Source organism: Pantherophis guttatus, chromosome 1 (assembly GCF_059756535.1).
Source record: "Pantherophis guttatus breed Tessera chromosome 1, ASM5975653v1, whole genome shotgun sequence".
Lineage (NCBI taxonomy): Eukaryota > Metazoa > Chordata > Lepidosauria > Squamata > Colubridae > Pantherophis > Pantherophis guttatus.
The window spans coordinates 178,396,443-178,417,593 of NC_142063.1; the positions used below are offsets into that span (position 1 = coordinate 178,396,443).

The 21,151-nt window shown below is 43.3% G+C and overlaps 1 protein-coding gene across 27 annotated transcripts in view; it reads right to left on the minus strand.

Annotated features, from left to right (window-relative positions):
* FN1 (fibronectin 1) overlaps window positions 1–21,151 on the minus strand; it is a 236,467-nt gene that overhangs the window by 122,208 nt on the left and 93,108 nt on the right. For all 27 annotated transcript variants that reach the window (XM_087882202.1, XM_087882200.1, XM_087882197.1 and 24 more), the window contains one exon: window positions 68–192. In XM_087882202.1, the coding sequence (XP_087738328.1) occupies window positions 68–192 (125 nt within the window). The remainder of the gene's footprint in view (window positions 1–67; window positions 193–21,151) is intronic.

Genomic DNA, 21,151 nt, shown 5'->3' on the forward strand with positions numbered 1-21,151 from the left:
ATAAATGTATAAGAAATGAATGTCTGAATTAAGAAAAAGTTGATCAACATATGACAAAAAGGCTTACCGGTTTCCAGCGAAGAATATAATTGGAAATGTGAGAGGACTCAGGTACAATCCACTGGATAGGATGAGAATCAGGTTGAATTGGAACATCTGTGATAATCACCTGAACAGGGTGACCAGGGGAACCTAAAATTAAGATTATCCTCATTAGTTTAGTCGGTTTGCTACCTCTTAATGGTGCTTCCAATTTGGGTTACCAGTAGAATATCCTGATTTTCATAAACTAGTTTTCACAAAATGTTTCACTTTTAGTTACCTTTGCAATGAGATCTGTAGCAAAACTGATTAAGGGAGGGATGCAAATAAAAGGTGTATCATCTTTTCTGACAATGAGTCTAGGTATCTAAAACTAGGACTCTGTATGTGGGACTTTTAAATATTATTCTTGCCTTTTGTTTTAGGAACTGGTCCCCTAGACAACTGACAGGAAAGTGTATGAAAGGAAACAGGTGCTTAAACTATGTACTAATATTTGTTTAAAACTAAGGCTCTATGGGTATGAGGGAAGCTGTACTTGAGTATAAATACTAAGAACTGATGCCCAGTTGAGAGCTGCTGCTACATAAGAACACTTAAGTAAATGCTTTTCAAAGCCACTGTGTTTTTTATAAATTAATCATCAGAACAGAGCTTTACTAACGTTGGGGCTTAGAGATTTGGATTGTAAAAAATCAAGGGATGGTGAGATGGTAGCACTTTTCTGTATCTCTTTGCTGCCATCTGGAAATCCTGTAGCCTTATTTGTGCATCTTTCTGTAATGTATTTATTTATTTAGATCCCATCTTTATGATTTTTACAAATAACTCAAGGTGGCAAACGTATTCCTCCTGTTTTCCCCCACAACTACTACCCTATGAGATGAGTTGGGTTGAGAGACAGAGACTGACCCAAAGTCACTCAGTTGGCTTTCATGGCTAAGATGGGAATAGAACTCATGATCTTCCTCATTCTATCCTGGTGCCTTAAGCAACAGACAAAATTTATTCCATGGTTGTTTATTTATTCTTGAAAGGTTTCTGATTTTCTATTTTATGTTCTTTACATCCAGGTGAAAAAATTAGACTGAATCTATCTTTTATATTATACACATGTGGGAAACCAGCAGCTATACCTAAGGTTTTTCATTAATATGATGCTTGATTGCAATTCCCACCAAAATCACTGCTCCACACACAGCCTTAAGGGGGGGGGGATACTCCCCCATGAGTGGGAAAGGAACTGAAAAGTAGAAGGTTGGGAAGGAAAGTCCCAATCAAATCCCTCTCTTCCATGTTTTTAAACCTAAAAACCCCATCCTAGTTGCCATTCGCTGCAGAATATAAACTTCTGTGTTTATACCACATGGTTCTCTCTGGTCTATTGATTTGTTTATAGCATTTGTATGGTCAGGGTGGGTTACAATAACCTAAAAGGCAGAGAACAAAATAAGACCTTTGCAATCAGGGGCTCTCATACCCTCCCCAATGCAAAGGGGAAAATTGAGTGACAGAGAGGATGACCATTTGGCCTTCCTCTCAAAAGAATTCAAATGTGGCCATTTGCTTTTTAAAATTTATTTTTCTAAAAAAATATTACATTGCCTTCCTTTTTTAGAAGCTCTTATTTTGTTTTCATACATTATCTTTTTATTTTCAGCAAGAATAGGATCCTCAAAGGCTGGACATAGCCAGACCTCCATGACATTCCATGATGAACTCTTATTAACAATTGTAGTTTGATCAATTAGCTTAATTTCCTGGGTTTTCATGATACAAAGTACCATAATCTAATTACATGCTTAATTAAAAAGTGTCTGCTTACTCTGCAATTCAACACCTTTACTGATTAGCTGACATCACTCAAAAGTAGTCAAGGTCACTAAATCCCCACAGAAAAAATTGGAAGAGGAGTATACGAGGTTAGAGAAGGAGTTACAAAAGGATACACAAAATTACAAAGTTAAAAAATTGAACTGAAAAAACATGAAACTTAATGGAACAAGGTCAGCTAAACAAACCTTTTTTGAAAATGCAAATAAGCCAGGTAGATGGTTGGCATATAAAATGAAAAAACAAAAAGAGAGAAAATTAATCAACCGCTTACAAGTTGAAAAAGGAATTATATGTTATAGAAATGAAGAAAAGAAAAAAATAATTCAAAACTACTATGAGAGACTATATAATCAAGAAATGATACCTGATGGAAAAATAAAACTATTTTTAGAAAAATCTGATCTGCCTAAAATACCAGAACAATATAAGGAAGCACTGGAAGAAAGAATAACTATGATGGAAGTAATAGAAGTAATAAAAAAACAAAAAAATGGGAAAACACCGGGCCCAGATGGATTACCAGCAGAACTATATAAATAACTACAGATGTGTTAAGCAATGTAATGCTGGAATTATTTAATGAGCTTTTAATGAAAGCAAAGATTCCGAACTCATGGATGGAGGCGTATGTTACACTTATACCTAAAGAACACACAGACTTGCAACAAGTTAAAAACTATAGACTGATTTCATTGTTGAATGTAGACTATAAGATCTTTGCTTCAATAATGGCGAACAGACTAAAAAGGTTGTTAAATGAATTTATTCATATGGACCAAAATGGTTTCTTACCTAAAAGACAAATTAGAGATAATATGAGGATAATTTTAAATACCTTGGAATACTATGAAGTACATTCAGCAAATGGCGATGATATTTCTAGATGCACAGAAAGTGTTTGATAATATGAATTGGCAATTCATGATAAAGCAATTACAGATGATGGACTTTCAATTTATAATAAACAATCGGCAAAGATAATGATGAATGGAGAGATGACAGAAAAAGTGAACATAATGAAAGGAACAAGTGAAGGATGTCCGTTATCTCCATTGTTATTTGTGTTAACACGAGAAGTATTAAATAGAAATATAAGACGAAATGAAGAAATAAAAGGAATGAAAATTTTAAAAGAATATAAGTTACAAGCCTTTGCAGAAGATTTAGTTTTTATTTTGGAGGAACCCCAAATAACGGGTCCTAAACTATTAGAACAAATAGAAGAGTATGGAGAGGTGACAGGACTAAAAATAAATAAAGAAAAAACAAAAATATTGGTGAAAAAATCACAGAAAAATAGAAAAGAGAATTAACGAAGAAGCTAAATATTCAAATTGTGAAGAAAGTAAAATACTTAGGAATACATTTAACCTCAAGTTGTGTAACGATAAAAGATAACTATTACAAATTAAAAAGACGAATTGAGGAAGATTTGGAGAAATGAGAAAAACTTAAGAGTTATCATTAATGGGAAAGATTGTGAATATATTACCGAGATTATTATTTTTATTTCAGACAATACCGATAAAAGTGGAAAAGACATATTTTGAACACTTGAACAAAATAGTAAGGAAATTTATATGGCAAGGGAAGAAAGCAAGAATCAACATAAAAATGTTACAAGATGGAGGAGGATTTGGACTGCCGAATTGGCGTTGACTTGGATGAAAGGATGGGTTGGACTAAGAAATATAAGACTATTAACTTTGGAAGGACATGATTTACAATTGGGATGGCACGCCATCTTGTGGTATGGCAGAAGCAAAATGCATACTTATTTCCAAAGACACTATGTAAGAAATGCATTATTATTAGTGTGGGAGAGAATTAGAGATAAATATTATTTGAAAATACCAACATGGTTATCAACAATGGAAGCGTTAATACACCCAAACATTATTAATATCAAAAATATTCTTAGATACAAGGATATATTAACAGATAAGGGGGAACTGAAAGGGAAACAAGAAATAGAAGAACAAGGGATTGAGATGGACCGGTATACTCATATGCAAATGCAAACAAGATATGAAAAAGATGCTAAACTATATAGTTTTTATTTAGAAATGACAGAACTGGATAAAATACAGGAACAGATGAAAAAATAATTTTTAAAAAATATAATCAGCTACTTAGTATTAAATTAGAAGAAGAACAGGTAAAAGAAACGACGATAGCCTGGGCAAAAAATTTTGGATATTCAATTGAGTTAGATAAATGGCAGCAGCTATGGGAAAGGAATTATAAATTAACTATGTCCACAGCATATAAGGAGAATCAATACAAAATGTTTTATGGATGGCACATCCCACTTGAAAAATTAGCAAAAATGTTTGAAGATAAATCAGCTAAATGTTGGAAATGCCATCAGACATCAGGATCGTATTATCATATGTGACGGACGTGTCCAGAAGTGAGAAATTATTGGATTAAAATTAAAACATGGTTAGAAGAAATGATACAACAACATATGGATTTAAAACCTGAACTGTTCCTATTGGGTATTTTACCAGAGAAATTTAGTAAAGAAAATACATTTTTTTAATTTTTCTTTTAATTAAAATTTATATGCCGCCCTTCTCCCGAAGGACTCGGGGCGGCTCACACAAATAAAAACAACAACAATAACACCTAAAACCAATATGAAAATTAAAATCCCCAAGATTAAAACCCAAGATTTAATCCCCAAGATTAAAATTGATCAGGGAGTTTGCTGGAACAGCCATGTCTTCAGGCCAGCGCGGAAAGTGCGGAGATCGGGGGCCGTCCGGAGCCCGGTGGGTAACCCATTCCAGAGGGTCGGTGCGGCCACAGAGAACGCCCTCATCCTGGGGGTCACCAGCCGACATTGTCTGGCCGACAGCACCCAGAGGGTAGCTCTATGTGAACGCACTGGGCGGTGGGAGACCGGTAGGAGGTGGTCCTGCAAGTACCCCGGGCCCATGCCATGTAGGGCTTTATAGGTCAATACCACCACCTTGAAGTGGATCCGGAAGGCCACCGGCAGCCAGTGCAGCTCGCGCAGGAGAGGTGTTGCATGGGAGTAACGGGAAGCTCCCGTAACAACCCACGTGGCCGCATTCTGGACAAGCTGGAGCCTCTGGGTACACCACAAGGGCAGCCCCATATAGAGGGCATTGCAGTAATCCAACCGAGAGACAATGAGAGCTTGAGTGACTGTACGGAGGGCATCCCTGTCTAGGAAAGGCCGCAACTGGAGCACTAGGCGAACCTCTGCAAAGGTCCCCCCTTGTCACGGCCGTTAGATGATCCACCAGGGACAGCCGTGAATCAAGGAGGACGCCAAGATTGCGAGCCTTTTCAGAGGGAGTAAGTAACTCCCCTCCCATCAAAAGTGATGGGGTAACTAGATCAGGCGATGCCGGGATCCACATATTTGATTATACATGTTATAACTGCAGCGAGAATAGTATTTGTGCAAAGATGGAAAGCAGAGAAAATCCCTACAGAGGGAGAAGTAATTAAGAAAATATTGGATTGTGCAGAAATGAATAGATTGACTTTGATAATTAAAGAAAGAGAGGAATCGGAATATTTTAAGGTATGGGGACAACTTTATCATTGGTTAGAGAAGAGATATATATAGGGTAATGTTGTAATGAAATGAGTGAAGAAGAAAGAAGAGAAAGAAGATAGATAAATAGAAAAGAAATGTGAAAGAAGATAGATAAATAGAAAAGTAAGAAATTTGGGAGAAATGTTATAATAAATGAAGATATGATAAATAGTGGAGGAGTAGGAAGAAGACACAAAAGTTGTACTCAGATGATACACTGAATGATTGATTATGTATTGCATGTTTGTTTGTCTATAAAATAAAAAACTTTTATTAAAAAAAGGTCACTAAATCCCCAGCTCGTTTTTTAGTTTATTTAATTTTTATAATCACCTGCATAAATTTCCCAGTTAAATGTTGATTAATTTAGTAACTGAATGAGCCTACAGAATTTTGTGAAAAAGATAGAAATTCCCATAGTACATCACCAAAATAATTTACTCTGCAAAAATATCTATTATTTTAGCAATTAAACTCTTCCTTTTTAAAAAATTCTCCATTTTATGTTTGGATAAGTGGAATACCTGTGGAATGTTTAAAAAGCTTCCATAAAACCCCCATTTCAAAAGTATCCCAAGTCCCAAAACAACACTCAAGTTATTTCATTATGGATATATATATTTCATCAAACAAAGTATATGTAAGGAAAGACATTGACCACTACTTTCAGAGTACATATTTCACATAACTTCTTTGGAAGTTTATTTTAACAGTTGGATAAGACTTCCTGGGGCTCATTTCAAAAGCCAATGGAAGGAATCTAAGAGTTTAATTTATACTGTTTCACTTCAACATTCACCAGAATGTTCTATTCATCTCAACAAAGTTATAAGTGGTTGCACATATATCTCAGCACAGGTGCAAAACCACACTGTGTTCTGACCCAGCCTTCAAGCAATGAGAAAACACTTACTCACAAGTAAAACAAACCCCTTTATTCAAACAGGAAAGGAACAGTCTTGTCACGTTGGATAAACAACCCCAAAAGTAATTAGTCACAAATGAAAGTCTTTTCCCCTTCTGAAACAGGGCAAGAACAGTCTCTGTTCACATGAGAACTCAACATAAAGAAGTCCTTCAATGGTTAAGCCAAGCAGAAAGTCAAGCAGAAAGCTCAGCCTGTTCACACCAGCTAAGGAAAATGCACTATTTATTGTGCCCCAGTAGAGAGACTCAATTGCCATTCAAATACAGAGCAATTAGTCCTGATAAATATGGTTCTGGCAAAGGAATCTGACTTGATTGATGTACATTGGAAAACGAACAGTTGTCTGCGACAACAGGCCACTCCCAAACCCTACTATTTATTTCCCAGCCAGGGAGGGGCTGGTTAGCGTCTACTCTTCTTTTCCCTGAGAGCTGGCTTATTGCCTTCCGTTGCTCTCGTTTCTCTTCTCTACGCATACATGCATCTGGGATGTGTCCCATCTGTTCCTTCCCCTCACTCAACTCAGGCCCCGGAGACCGCTGCCTCTCAACCTGGGGGTGGACAGAAGACCCCGGGTCTGCATCTGCCTCTGATTCTGCTTCTTCATCAGAGTCTTCCAAAGGATCCAAAGCTGACCCAGGCTTCCCCTCCCCCTCCCCCTCCCTTGACTCTGCTGCTAGCTCTGGTGGCAGCCGATGGGCCATAACACACTGCTTAACTTGCCCATTCCCTATACTTCACTGTTTTAAACTTGCTGCACTAGGCTGTTTACTGGGACTTAGATGCCCCTCTCATCCAGGAGAATGCTGAAGTGACTTACCCTCCCTTCTTACAATAAAAGTGCTTAAAATACAAAAATGGTACCTGGGGTGAGGGATGAGATGTCTTTGCTCTCTGAGGGTAAGAAGAATCTTTTTTACATTTGCAAACCTCCATAAATATTATTCCAAACCAAATGAGGACATTTACTTGTCTTTAAGTAAATGTGAAAATAGGCTAGATTACTGTAACTAAAAATGAATTAAAATAATTTAAAACTTGATTACAATCAAAATCAACTAGTACTTATTCAAACAAAAACAACTGGCTTTAGAGGGCTTCTTTCCTAAAAGCAAGAAAAGAGGGCACTGAGTGCAATGGCCTAAAGGAGGATCTTCAACATCACCTTTAAAAGACAAGAGCCCTAGATGCTCCTCAAGAGTCAACCCACACAGAAGTTGCAACATATAAGCTGGGAGATAATTAAGACCAGGATAACTGATATAATCCCACGTTTTGTTTTGTTTTGATTAGCTGTTTACTTGAAAAAGAAAAGTCTGTTTGTGTTAAGATTTGAGTATGCACTGGAAACTGATGACACTAAGATTTCAGCTACAAAAGTAGTAATGGATACCATACCTTGCATTAACCATTAGTTTTACCAGGATTAATTGAATAAATTATCATTTCCTGGGTTTACCCAACTCTAAGTCATAAACCAAAGTTTTACTTTACATATTTTATTTATTGGTTTGATTTCTATAGCCCCCAGTTTAATAGGTAAATCTGGATGGATATATGTATACATATATGTGTATGTTTATGTACATGTGTATGTATGTGTATACATTTTTTTTTAAATCTTTCTTATCCTTTTGAGTAGTCTGTGTCTTCCTCAATCTCAGGCCCCCTACCAGAGGCTTGGGAGTTTCAGAATTCTCCATAGGATCTTAGCTATTCCTAGCATTAAAACTTTTGGACAGGGAGGTTTGATGTCATTCCTGGGATCTGTTGCAGCCACTCTCCCAGCTTAGGAGTCATAGCCCAAAGTATTCCTACCACTACTGACACCATTTCAACCTTTACTTTTCACATCCTCTCCAGTTCCTCCTTCAGGTCCTTCTACATACTTCTTCCTGATATTGTGGTCACTTGGCACCACATGTATCACTACTGCAGTCTTAGTCCATTACCATATTGTATGGTTGACTGGTCAGTATCTGTCTGTCCATTCAGATCTGGAAGTCCCTCAGGCTCTTACCCTTCTATATTTCCACAATCTTCTCTGTGACCTCCCATCTAAACTTAGAATGGTCTAGCCCATATTCTGTACAGATGTTCCTGTACACAATAGCAGCTACTTGGGTGTGCCATTCAGTATAAGCTGTTCCTGCCAGCATTCTACACCCTGCCACTATGTGTTGCGGCCTCTGCACTTTGGATCCTACCTACCGGAATGGAACTTTTCGGCTCGAACCCTTCTCCTTGCCTGTTTCACCTGAAGGCTTTCGCCTCTGAGTTATTAGCCACAAATTTTTCGCCTCGGCTGGCCCTCCCCCACTCTTTTGCTACGGCACAACGGCCACGGCCATTCACTCTCAGGTGCTTCGCTGCAGCCCATACACAGAAGGAGATTTCACCCTAGGTTTTTCGACACCTGGGACAGTTAGGGCCCAACAAATGTGCTAGAGGGGGAAGGAAGGAAGGAACAGCCTTGGTGAAATGGGAGGGAGAAGGCGGGAGAAGGGGGGGGACTTCCACCTGTGCCTTTTTTTTCGAGAAAAGGAAAAACCCTTTTCAGGCCAGATATCCAAATCAATAATTAATGACAATGAATAATCTACGGCATTGATTCTCACCCCAAAAAAGGGGGGAGATGTTGGCAAACTTCCCATTCAAGATTTATAAAGGAAGAAAATGTAAAAGTGCTCCGTTCCCACCCCTGCCTGTTCCCCCAGTTCAAAGGGAAGCACTCCTGTTTTTTTTTATTTTTATTTTTTGCAAGGGGAAGAGTTAGTTGCAATTAATTTCTTAACCAAAAGTAACAGATAGTGGTGCTTCAGTTTGTTTGTTTGTTTGTTCTTTTCTTCCTGAGAGGTTTGTGCAGATTTCAGGAGGGGGTGGGGATGGTGTGTGTGTGTGTGTTACAACTTGGCATACCAACCATCTTCTAGCGCAATAAAAGATTTATAAGAATTGGTGAGAATTCTTACACGCTAAGAAAACCCATTAAGGCATATACTTCCACTGCCCAGACATGGGTGGATTAATTAACTGGTGCTTTAGCTGATTCTTCAGCAGACAAAACTGAGAATCTGTGGATGCAAGTTAAGATTTAATTTTAACCCTGTTGTTTCCCTCTGTAAAGGGGGGGGGGAATGTTGATAAACTGACATATGCCTCCAATCAATTGCATCCTTCCTGCATTAAGATCTAAATCCTTCATAAATCCTTTTCCTTCCATCCAGGAATTGGCATGTAACCATCTCAAACTACCAGAGCAATCCACAGACCTTTTGTGCTGTTAATAGGGGACCAATTAGGTGGCCAATTAGGAAGAAAAATGGAGGAAAAACGGACGTTGTCTTACCTGAACGTCCATTTTCAGAGCGCTGCGGATACACTCCATAGCCTGGTTTTATCCTCTTCTCTGACAGCAACTGAGAGAACTTAAAACAATTAAACACCCACTCTGTGCTCTAGCCACGCCCTTCTTACCCAACTTCCCCAGTCTTGAACGAAGGCGCAGCACAACCATTAACCAACAACCTTTATTAAAAACAAACACAACCAACAACAGTAACAACTAGAAAGCAGGAAGTTAGATAAAAACAAAAAAAGGGGGGGAATGGAGTTCAGGTAAGACAACATCCGTTTTCCAGAGCGCTGCATCTCCACTCCATAGCCTGGGACATACCCAAGCCTAAACCCCATGGGCGGGAAGCTGACTGCTCCCAGAGGAATCCGACACCACACTCTGCAACACATGTCTACCAAAGGAGGCTTCAGCCGAAGCATAAGCGTCAATCTCGTAGTGTTGAATGAAAGGGGACAAGGAAGTCCAAGTAGCTGCCCGGCAAATGTCCAACACGGAAGCCTGCATCGCCCAGGCAGCTGACGTGGCCGCACTTCTAGTGGAATGAGGCAAAATTCGTGCCAGGGGAGCGCGGGCCTGACGCTCGTATGCAGATGAAATGCAGGCTTTAATCCAGCGACCCACCGTGGTCGATGAAACCTTCTGACCCATGGACGCCGGGTGGAACAAAACCAGGAGAGCCTCCGTTTTACGAAAGGAAGCTGTTCGACGGATGTAACGCCGCAGGGCCCTGCGGACGTCAAGAGTATGCCAAAGAGCTTCACGGTGATGCCTGGGTGAAGGGCAGAAATCCGGCAACACTATCTCCTGCAAACGATGAAACCAAGTATTCACTTTAGGCATGAACGCCGGATCTAGTCTCAGCACCACCGTGTTGGTATGAAAAATACAGAGGTCCTTTCTGTCGGAGAGGGCTGCCAGCTCAGAGACCCTCCTGGCGGAAGTGATGGCCAGTAAAAATGCCACCTTGAAGGAAAGGAACTTCAGTGAAATAGAGCCAAGGGGCTCGAACGGAGAAACAGTGAGGGCCTGTAACACGAGGGGCAGGTCCCATGATGGGTATCTATGCACGATGGGCGGTCTCAAATTCGTGGCACCATGAAGAAATCCCCGCACCCATGGATGGTGAGATAGCAACTGGTAGGAACAGAAAGGACCGTGGAAAGAGCCGCGACCTGCCGCCTCAATGTGGTCGAGGCCAAACCTCTGTCCAACCCCGCTTGGAGAAAGTCAAGAATGTCCTGAATCACAGCCGAAGTCGGATCCACATGACGAGATGAACACCACCTGCAAAAGGCTTTCCAGGTAGCTTCATATATACGAGTTCTGGAAGGTCTACACGCCACCTGTATAGTACCGATCACGTCATCCAACAGTCGACCTTTCTTCAAGATGACCCTTTCAAATGCCAAACGGCCGAATGAAGCCACTGAGGTTCTGGATGACTGATGGCTCCCTGAAGCAACGATATGCGATGCGGCAGAATCACCCACGGGCTGGTCACCGAGAACCCCACTAGGTCGGCAAACCAGGGTCTGCGAGGCCAGTACGGAGCCACCAACAACAGCTCCGCTCGCTCCGCCACCATCTTCCGGACTACTAGGGGAATGAGATTGAAGGGAGGAAAGGCGTACAACCTCCCGGGGGGCCACCTACACCGCAGGGCGTCCGTGTCTTCCGCCCAAGGGGCCGGGTACCTGGAAATGAACCAAGGAAGTTGGGCGTTGGCCGGACTTGCGAACAGGTCGATCACTGGAGCACCGAACCTTAGCGACAGTTCCCGAAACAGCCTGAGATGTAGTTGCCATTCCGTCGGATCTATCTGCTCCCTGCTGAGCCAGTCCACCTGAACATTGGCCAAGCCCGAAATATGGTCTGCTTGCACTGATAGAACGTGACGTTCCGCCCACCGGAAGAGCTTCTCCGACTCGAGCATCAGGGCACGAGACTTTGTGCCTCCCTCCCGGTTCACATGTGCTTTGGCGGATGTGTTTTCCGTGAGGATCAACAAGTGATGACTATGGACCGTCGCAGCTCAAGAAGATTGATGCTGTGATGCGTCTCCACCCAAGACCACAATCCTTGAGCCACTTGATTGTCCAGGTGGGCGCCCCATCCCAGCAGGCTGGCGTCGGTGGTCAATACTAGTCGACTCTGGTCCAAGAAGTGACAGCCCTTCTGAAGGGCCGGCGACTTCCACCACTGTAGGGACAGTCTCACCTGGGGAGGGACAAACACCTTCCTGGGAGTGTTGGCCACCCCCGTCCGCTGAAACGGAAGGAGAAGCCATTGCAGGGGCCGAGAGTGCCTGCGGGCCCAAGGAACTATGTGGAAACACGAGACCAGTTTCCTGAGGAGTTGAGAGAGAGTCAAAAGGGGCACCGACCTCTGGGCCAGAACCTGGGCCAGCAGACTCTTGATGCTCCGCATCCTTTCGGGAGACAGAAAAACCTGTCCCTTGGTCGAGTTTATCACGGCACCCAGATGCAGGATGGAAGTGGACGGTACAAGCATGGTCTTGTCCAGGTTGACTGTGAAGCCGTGAGATCTGAAGGCCGAGAGCACCAGGTCCATGTCTCGCACCGCTTGGTCCTGGGATGACGAGAGGACCAGAATGTCGTCCAGGTAACATAACAGCCGCACCGGAACAGGTCTGAGGGTTGCTGCAACAGCTGCCACCAGCTTGGTGAAAGTCCTGGGTGCCGAGGAAAGTCCAAATGGCATGGCACAGTATTTATTTATTTATTATTCAAATTTCTATACCGCCCTTCTCCTTTTGGACTCAGGGCGGTGAACAGCCAAAATAAAACATTTATACATAAAGTACGATTAAAAATAGACTTAAAATAATTAAATTTGGCCCATAGTTTAAAATTTATCAATTTAAAATCCATATCAAAATTTAAAATCAACCATAAAATCATAAAATCAAGAGAGACCGTATTGATAATGCCTGCCCGCATACTCGAACCGCAGGAACTTGTGATGGGAGGGATGCACTGGTACATGAAGATAAGCTTCGCGCAGGTCCACCGATTGCATGAGGTCTCCCTGACGGACAGAGGACAGAAGAGACTGCAGCGAGTGCATTTTGAATCGACGGTAATGAACCGCCCGATTCAGGTCCTTCAAATTGAGGATCCCTCGGACGCCCCCCGAGCTCTTGGGAACAAGGAAAAGAGTCGAGTAGAACCCTGCCCCCAATTGGTCCAATGGAACAGGTTCTATGGCCTTTATCTCCAGCAGGTGAGTTATCTCCTCCGACATAAGGCGACGGGACTCGGGCAAACGAGGCACGGGACACCTGATGAAACGACTCGGGAGACAATCCACAAATTCGATCAAGAGTCCTTCAGCTACGGTGCGACGCACCCATGCCTCCAACGTTGACTTCGCCCACTGACGATAAAAAGCCTGCAGACGGCCGCCCACGGGACCGGACGGCGGTGAGTCATTTGCCTCGTCGATAAGGCTTGGCACCAGAGCCTCGAAACAGGCGCTTCGATGCGGGCTGTTGTCTACCACGGTCCCGGAAACCGCGTCTATCAGAGAAACGGTCAGACGATTGGAATGGCTGCCGGTAAGTGGAGGGCCCCCCGGACCTCAGATAAGGCCGAAAGGACTGCCGCTGTGAGTATAGGGTATAGCGTCTATCCTGCCTACGAAGAGTCGATGGGAGAACTTTTCGCTTATCTTTGTCCTCCACCAGAACGGGATCCAGAGCAGCCCCAAACAAGTTGGGAGATTTGTAGGAGGCCGCTGCCAGCTTCCATTTGATCTTTCCAAGGCCGCAGCCAGAAGAGGCGTATCGAAGTGATGGAAGATGCCAAGGCACGAGATGCGAATTTAACGGAGTTCAGCGACGCATCCGCAGACTATTCAGTGGCCGCAATAATCTTATTGACGTTCTGGTGCAGACGAGTCTCCTCGGGAGGGAGCCGTTCTTGCAACTTCCGCAACCAAATCAGAGAGGCTCGATTGAAAAAAAAGGTGGCCGTAGCTGTCTTGATGGTCCAAGCCCCCGCCATGTGTGACTTACGAAAGGTCAGCTCAGCGTGCCTGTCCTCCTCCTTCAGCCCGTCCAGAGGATCTGCAGAGATCATTGATTGAGAGGTGAGACTCGCCACAACAGGCAAATCCAACAGCGACTTCAACTCAGGAGCAGGACAGTAAAACTTTTTGTCCTGATTGCTGGGCGTTGTAGAAGACCCAGGCTGACCCCAAGGGGCTTTAAGAACGTCCACAAACAGCTGGGGGCATGGAATAAAGTCTTTCTCTTGCTTAGCTTGTTTGAACAAGGCGTCATGTGGACCGGCCTCTGATTGGGAGGTAGAAAGTTGCGCCCCCACCAAACCCAAGTTAGTTGTCAAACGTGCCTTGTGAAGCAGGGACTTGAACAACGCCGGCCGAAAAAGGCCCTAAAGGCCGGTGAATCAGATAACAAACCCTCGTCTTCTGAAAATTCGAGATCTTCAGGGTAGTCCTCCCCTTGGTCAGAATCAGAAGATGAGTCAGACTCGTGACGGTGAGGAGAACGGTTCCTGCGATAAGTTGAAGTCGAAGAAGCTGCCTGGCTGGACGCACTGGGGGCCCCCTTAGTTTAGTTTATTAGTTTATTTGATTTGTATACCGCCCTACTCCCGAAGGACTCAGGGCGGTGAACAGCCAAACAATAAAATACATAGATACAAAAAAATTAAAAACCAGATAAAATCAAATTAAATCATTTTGGCCCAGACAGATTAAAACACCCCAATAATTTAAAAACAGATTAAAATTTACATATTTAAAAAAGGGAAGAGATTAGGCCAAGCCCACCTGATGGAATAAAAAGGTCTTCACAGCGCGGCGGAAGGTGCACAGATCCGGGATCCTCTGTATCTCCGGAGGGAGCTCATTCCAGATGGTAGGTGCCCCCACAGAGAAGGCTCTCCCCCTAGGGGCCGCCAGTCGACACTGTTTGGCTGACGGCACCCGGAGGAGTCCTTCTCTATGAGAGCGTACCGGCCGGTGGGAGGCTATTGGTGGTAGTAGGCAGTCCCGTAGATAACCAGGTCCTAAGCCCCTGAGCTGCCTGTTGAGCTCCCGCTGCCATAATGGAGGCCAAAGCCATGGACAGCATGGTCTGGAAGTCCATCTGCGGGCCCCCCACGGGCGGCTCCACAGGTCGAAGCCCCGCAGCAGTGGGGGTGAAGGTTGCAGAGGGCGCCCATCTGCGAGGAGGCTGGAACGTAGACAAACCTGCTGCCGACACATCAGGCAAGGACTGCGACACCCTCTTAGACAAGGCCAGAGGCACAGGCCTGGTAGACTCTTCACCAACGGATTCAGAGCTTGGGTGAGCTGCAGAGGTGTCAGCGGCCCGCCTGGCCTTCTCAAATTGGCGCTCGAAAGCTTTGTGACGTCGAAGAGCATCCTTATCAGCGGCAGCAGATGTTTTGGATCAATTGGAGGACCGGCCGCCAGACACAGACTGTTTGTCCCTTTTGGATTTGTGAGCCCTAACTGACCTAGGAGGGCTGGCCTCCTGATCAAAGTCAGATGAAAATGAGAAATCAGCCATTGTAGAAAAGGGAATTTTTTTTTTTAAAAAAAAAAACTAATTGAAAAAAAAACTTAATAGAGAAATATATACAAAGTTTTTTTTTTGTTTTTTTTTTAAATTAAAACACCAAATGGAAAAGAATGCCCTCAAGGAAAACAGCCAATGAGGGACTTGATAGGCTGATATAGCACTCCCCCCACCCCCTGCAGCAGACCTGCAGTAAGGGAGGTAGGCTCAGGCTCCAAATTAATAATTATATATATAACGATGAGGCCCGCACCAGAACCAGAGTCAGGACCTAACAGAGGCTTCTCCCTTTGAATGGGGGGGGGGGGGAAGAAACACCCCCCCAACCAAAACAGGGAAGGCCATCAGGCAGTAGAGCCACGCCACGCCTTAACTTCCAACAAAAAATGGCGGGCGCGAAGTAAGCGGCCCCAAAATGGCGGCCTGAATGACTCAGCAGAGGCCGCCCCAGCAGACATGCGGGCCAAACCAAAGCGGTCAACGAAAAGGGGGCTCCCGGAGTCTGGTGGTCCAATAAGGGCTGCTCAGAACCTCCACTGCAACTCACGCCAGGTCCGGATCCTCAGAAGCGATTTTTAGCCCCTACGAAGCCGGCACCGCCCGCAGAAACCTGACGGGACGGCAGCCGCTCGGTCACAGCCACCGGCAGGAATGCCGCTCGTATGCCCACGCCGCCGCCTAACTAACCCAGAGAGTGTGCTGTAGAGAATAACTGAGGTGGAGGGGAAGAGGCGGCGAACCGCCCAGCGCCCGCTCCACCGGCAGCAAATGTCGGCTGGATCTGCCCTGCGGGGTCGGAAGCTGGCTGCTGAGCGCGCTGGGGGCGCGAAGCTCGGAACGGCCCAGGCGCGAAGCCGGCAATCACAGCTGACAGGTGGGCAGGCTAAAGACGAATTTTCCGCTCTCCACCGAACAAGGAAAACAGGCTAATCAAAAATAAATAAAAACCTACACGAACTACCTAACCTGAGCACAGAGCTAAAATTCACCTCAGTCTGTCAGCAACTGAAAGAAAGACTGGAGAAGTTGGGTAAGAAGGGCGTGGCTAGAGCACAGAGTGGGTGTTTAATTGTTTTAAGTTCTCTCAGTTGCTGTCAGAGAAGAGGATAAAACCAGGCTATGGAGTGGAGACGCAGCGCTCTGGAAAATATAACCAAAGATAAACACTGCCAAGAAAGGAATCTGACTGTTGCAGGAAGATATAAAATCTAAGTTAGGATATATGACTGAGTTTTACAATGTAGTTAGATTATATGACTAGAGTAATCAGAATACTAAGAACTAAGACTATAGTGGGTATAAAAAAGGATGCAGAATCATCTCATGCTTTGTAGAACTTACACAAGGTGGGGTTGGCCAGTCTGGGGCTGAAGGTCCCGTGTTGTGGGGCCCCTGCCAATTAGAGTTGAAGGGAGAAGCTAAGCACGTTGAATCTGCTCAGGAGCACACACGCACACGCACACACACACAAACATACTATTTGCTATAACCAAATCTTTGTTTTTTCCTACATGAATGAAAGATTTTACTTCTGTTCCAGTTGAAATTAATTGTGCTTGTTTCTGCCCATTTCCCCAATTTTTCAAGATGCTCTTGAATCTTGATATTCCCCCTTAAGGCATTTCTATCTCTCATATATTTATTATTCGCAAATATGATAATTACTTTTTTCTAACCTCTCATTCTAGACAGTTATAAATATTTTGAACAAGGCAGGATATAACCTTGGTGATATGCCACTTAACACTTTTCCTCAACACAACACACAGCCATCCTTTGTGTCTATCAGATCTCTGATAGCTGCCTTATCTGAAAGGGATTTTTCCTAAGCGTGAATCTCTCCAAGTTCTCTTTAGGAAGCGCTACTATCTGTTGCTTTTGGTTAAGAAATTAATTGCAACTAACTTTTCCCCTTGCAAAAAAACAAAAAACAAAACAGAAGTGCTTCCCTTTGAACTGGGGGAACAGGCAGGGGTGGGAACGGAGCACTTTTACAATTTCCTTTTCTTCCTTTCTAAATCTTGAATGGGAAGTTTGCCAACATCTCCCCCCTTTTTGGGGGTGAGAATCAATGCCGTAGATTATTCATTGTCATTAATTATTGATTTGGATATCTGGCCTGAAAAGGGTTCTTCCTTCTCTCGAAAAATAGGCACAGGTGGAAGTCCCCCCCTTCTCCCGCCTTCTCCCTCCCATTTCAACCAAGGCTGTTCCTTCCTTCCTTCCCCCTCTAGCTGATTTGTTGGGCCCTAACTGTCCCAGGCATTGAAAAACCTAGGATGAAACCTCCTCTGTGTATGGGCTGCGGCGAAGCACCTGGGAGGGAGTGGCCGTGGTCATTGTGCTGTGGTGAAAGACTGGGGGAGGTCCAGCCATGGAGAAAAGTTTGTGGCTAATAACCCAGAGGAGAAAACCTTGAGGCAAAACAGGCAAGGCGAAGAATTCGAGCTGAAAAGTCCTAGACCCCTACCTACTGTGGTAGATCTCTGCTTCTATGGATCTGGTGCTTAGTGTCTGTTCTTCTGCTGCTATGATTGGTACCTCAGTGCTATCTTTTAGTCCAGCTCTTTCCAGTCACTGGTAGGATTTCCCCTCAGCTATCTATCAATAGTATCTTCCATGCAGGGTCTTGCCTTGCCATAGCACTTCCTCTGCTTCAACTTTCTCTATTTCTCAATAGCTTTGTATGAACTAGATACATGAGAGCACAAGCATATCGCTGACACATATGCATTCCTAATAGGTGGGATACAGACAGAAGTATGCCAGTAAATTGTGTGTCTATATAACTAAGAGAAATGGAAGAGTGCCATGAAACAGAATGTAGATAGCTTGACTTTGTGGAATGGAATTAATGAATATTTATAGGGAAATTAATAAAAGGTCTAAAATCTATCAAAATGTGTGAATTAGTACCAACTACATTGTTCTGGATGCTCATGGAAGTAGAAATCTATAGATCATGCCCTTAGCTTTACTTGAAAGGAGATTCTGTAAGCTCCCTGTTGAACAATGCCTATGACCTTGTGATGCTGGTCAAGCAGAGGACATTATCCATTATGTCCTTTACTGCCCCATTTATAATGAGATCATGGCCAAATTACTAATTGCAAGTGAACTCAAAAGCTTTTGCCTTGAAAAATTGAATTATCTCCTTTAGATTAGTTGCATATTAAGTCCCAGTCAATGGTAATATTGGAAGATCAACTAGAGAGATGTTCTGGGAAAAATTCAGTAATTCAATGAATGTATTGAAGATTTTTTTTAAAAAAACTTATTGTTAGGTAACAAGAATGGATGGGTGAGAATGAGATGAGAGAGTACAGAAAAACTGATTGGGCCATTTGGCAACCCAAGATTGAATTAGAGTGGCAACTGTTGAGCAACTGCTTCAAAAACAGTCTGCTTTTTTTCAGATGCATGGCTTAAGCATAGGTTTATTAACATAAACATACAGAAAAGGGATGATTGATTGTTTATGATGAAAGACTGAGAGAATTTCTGAGAATAAGAAGTCAGGAGAAATTCTGAATGCAGGATAGGCCAGTATTTTAGAAGTGAGTGAAAAATCCTCAAAACAAGGTACCTCCAACAGAGAGAACTGAATAAATGTGATAGGATTTGGAATGAGACTATTAGAAAAATATTTTAAATATTTATGTCGAACGTATACAATATGTCAAAGAGCCAAATTGAAGTGAATTCATTGTTAATCTCCAAGATAAATCTGATGAAAAGTCATAAATGATTAGGAAATCTTTGAAAATGATGAAGCTGCAAGCATGAAACTGGAGTCAAACTACCGTATTTTCCGGCGTATAAGACGATTTTTTAACACAGGAAAATCATCTCAAAAGTCGGGGGTCGTCTTATACGCCGGGTACCCGAATCTGAGTTGCTGGCGCTGACCGATGACGCTACGGGAGCGCCAACAACATTGAGGGTAAGCTGTGCCGATCTCGTCAAGCCTGCATGCCACTCAATGCTGGAACCAGCTGAGCGGAGCTTCCCCCAGGCATCCAGGGGGATATTACCAACGCTCCGACTTCCCCAGACATGTGGGGCTCGCCATCACTGGGGGTCAGCTGGGGAAGTCAGAGCGTCAGTAATATCCCCCTGGATGCCTGGGTGAAGCTCCGCTCAGCAACCAGCTGGTTCCAGCATTCAGCGGCATGCAGCCTTGAGGAGATCGGCACAGCTTCCTATCAATGTTGTCGGCGCTCCTGTAGCGTCATCAATCAGCGCCAGCAACTCAGATTCATGAAGCTGTGCCGATCTCCTCAAGGCTGCATGGGTGAAGGAAAAAAACCTGGTACAAAATAGCTCTCTTGCCACTACACGTAGCGTAGCCCATTACCTTGACAGGCAGATGTGCAGCCTGGCTCATAGGTATCTCTACAGTACAGCAACAGTACATACAGTACAGTATACAAATAGCTAACAGTCAAGACCACATCATGGCTCCACCAGCAAGAAGAAAGAAATATGAAACCAGTTGTAAACTTAAAGTTGTAAACTTTGCCATGGAACATAATAACTGTGCTGCTGCAAGACAATATGGAGTAACAGAAAAGATGGTTCGGGACTGGAAAGCAAATGTAAAAGCATTAAAGAGTATGCCAAGGGGTAAGTGTGCATTAAGAAGAGGCACCCCACATTGGCTAGAACTCGAAAAACATGTAGCAGACATGGTGAATGAGCATCGCCAAAACGGTTATGTAGTGACATGAAATAAAATACGTTTGTTTGCACTTCAGTGGGCCAAATCTAACCCAGATCACAGCAACAGATTTAAGGCCACTGTATCCTGGTGTACTAGATTCTTGGAAAGGCATAATTTGGTACTGAGGCAAAAGACAAAAATTGCACAAAAATTACCTGCAGATCTTGATGCCAAAGTAAATAGTTTCCATCAATACGTAATACAACAGCGCAATAAACTATGCGTTAAGTAGTATCGGAAATATGGATGAAACTCCAATGAATTTTGATATGATTGGAAATAAAACTGTCCATCCAAAAGGTGAAAAAACAATTTTAATTAAAACAACAGGACATGAGAAGTCCAGTTTTACAGTGGTACTAGCATGCACAGCTGATGGCTCCAAACTGAGACCAATGATTATTTTTAAAAGAAAAACAATGCCGAAACTCAAGTTCCCTGTTGGTTGTTTTGTACATGTGAATGAAAAAGGCTGGATGGATGAAGAAGGGGTAAAGCTATGGCTTGATAATGTATGGAGCAGGCGACCAGGTGGACTTATTCAAAAACGTAGTCTACTGGTGTGGGATATGTTCAGGGCTCATTTAACTCCCAGCACCAAGCAAAGGCTTGCAAGAATAAACACAGATGCGGCAGTTATTCCTGCAGGATTGACATCGTTGGTACAGCCCCTGGATGTGTGCCTAAACAAGCCATTTAAAGATCGCATTCGAGAACAGTGAAATGAGTGGATGGTTAGCGGTGAAAAGTCATTCACAAAAGGAGGAAACATGCGTGCTCCACAGTTGGATGTTTTGTGCAAGTTTGTCATAAAAGCCTGGAATGATATTGATGCAGAAACAGTAATCAAGTCTTTCAAGAAGTGTGGCATATCAAATTCATTAGATGGTATGGAGGACGACTACTTGTGGCAAGATGAAGAGGAAGCCGAAGCTGAGACCACACCATCTGATACGGAATTAGATCCATATGATGACTGCCTTATAAATGTATCACAAGATGTCATTGATGTACTTATGATATTAGATGACGAACAGGAGGATTTTGAAGGATTTTAAAGGGAAACTGTCACGCCAGCAAAACCTGTAAAAATAGCTTGCAGTTATGATGGGCGTTGC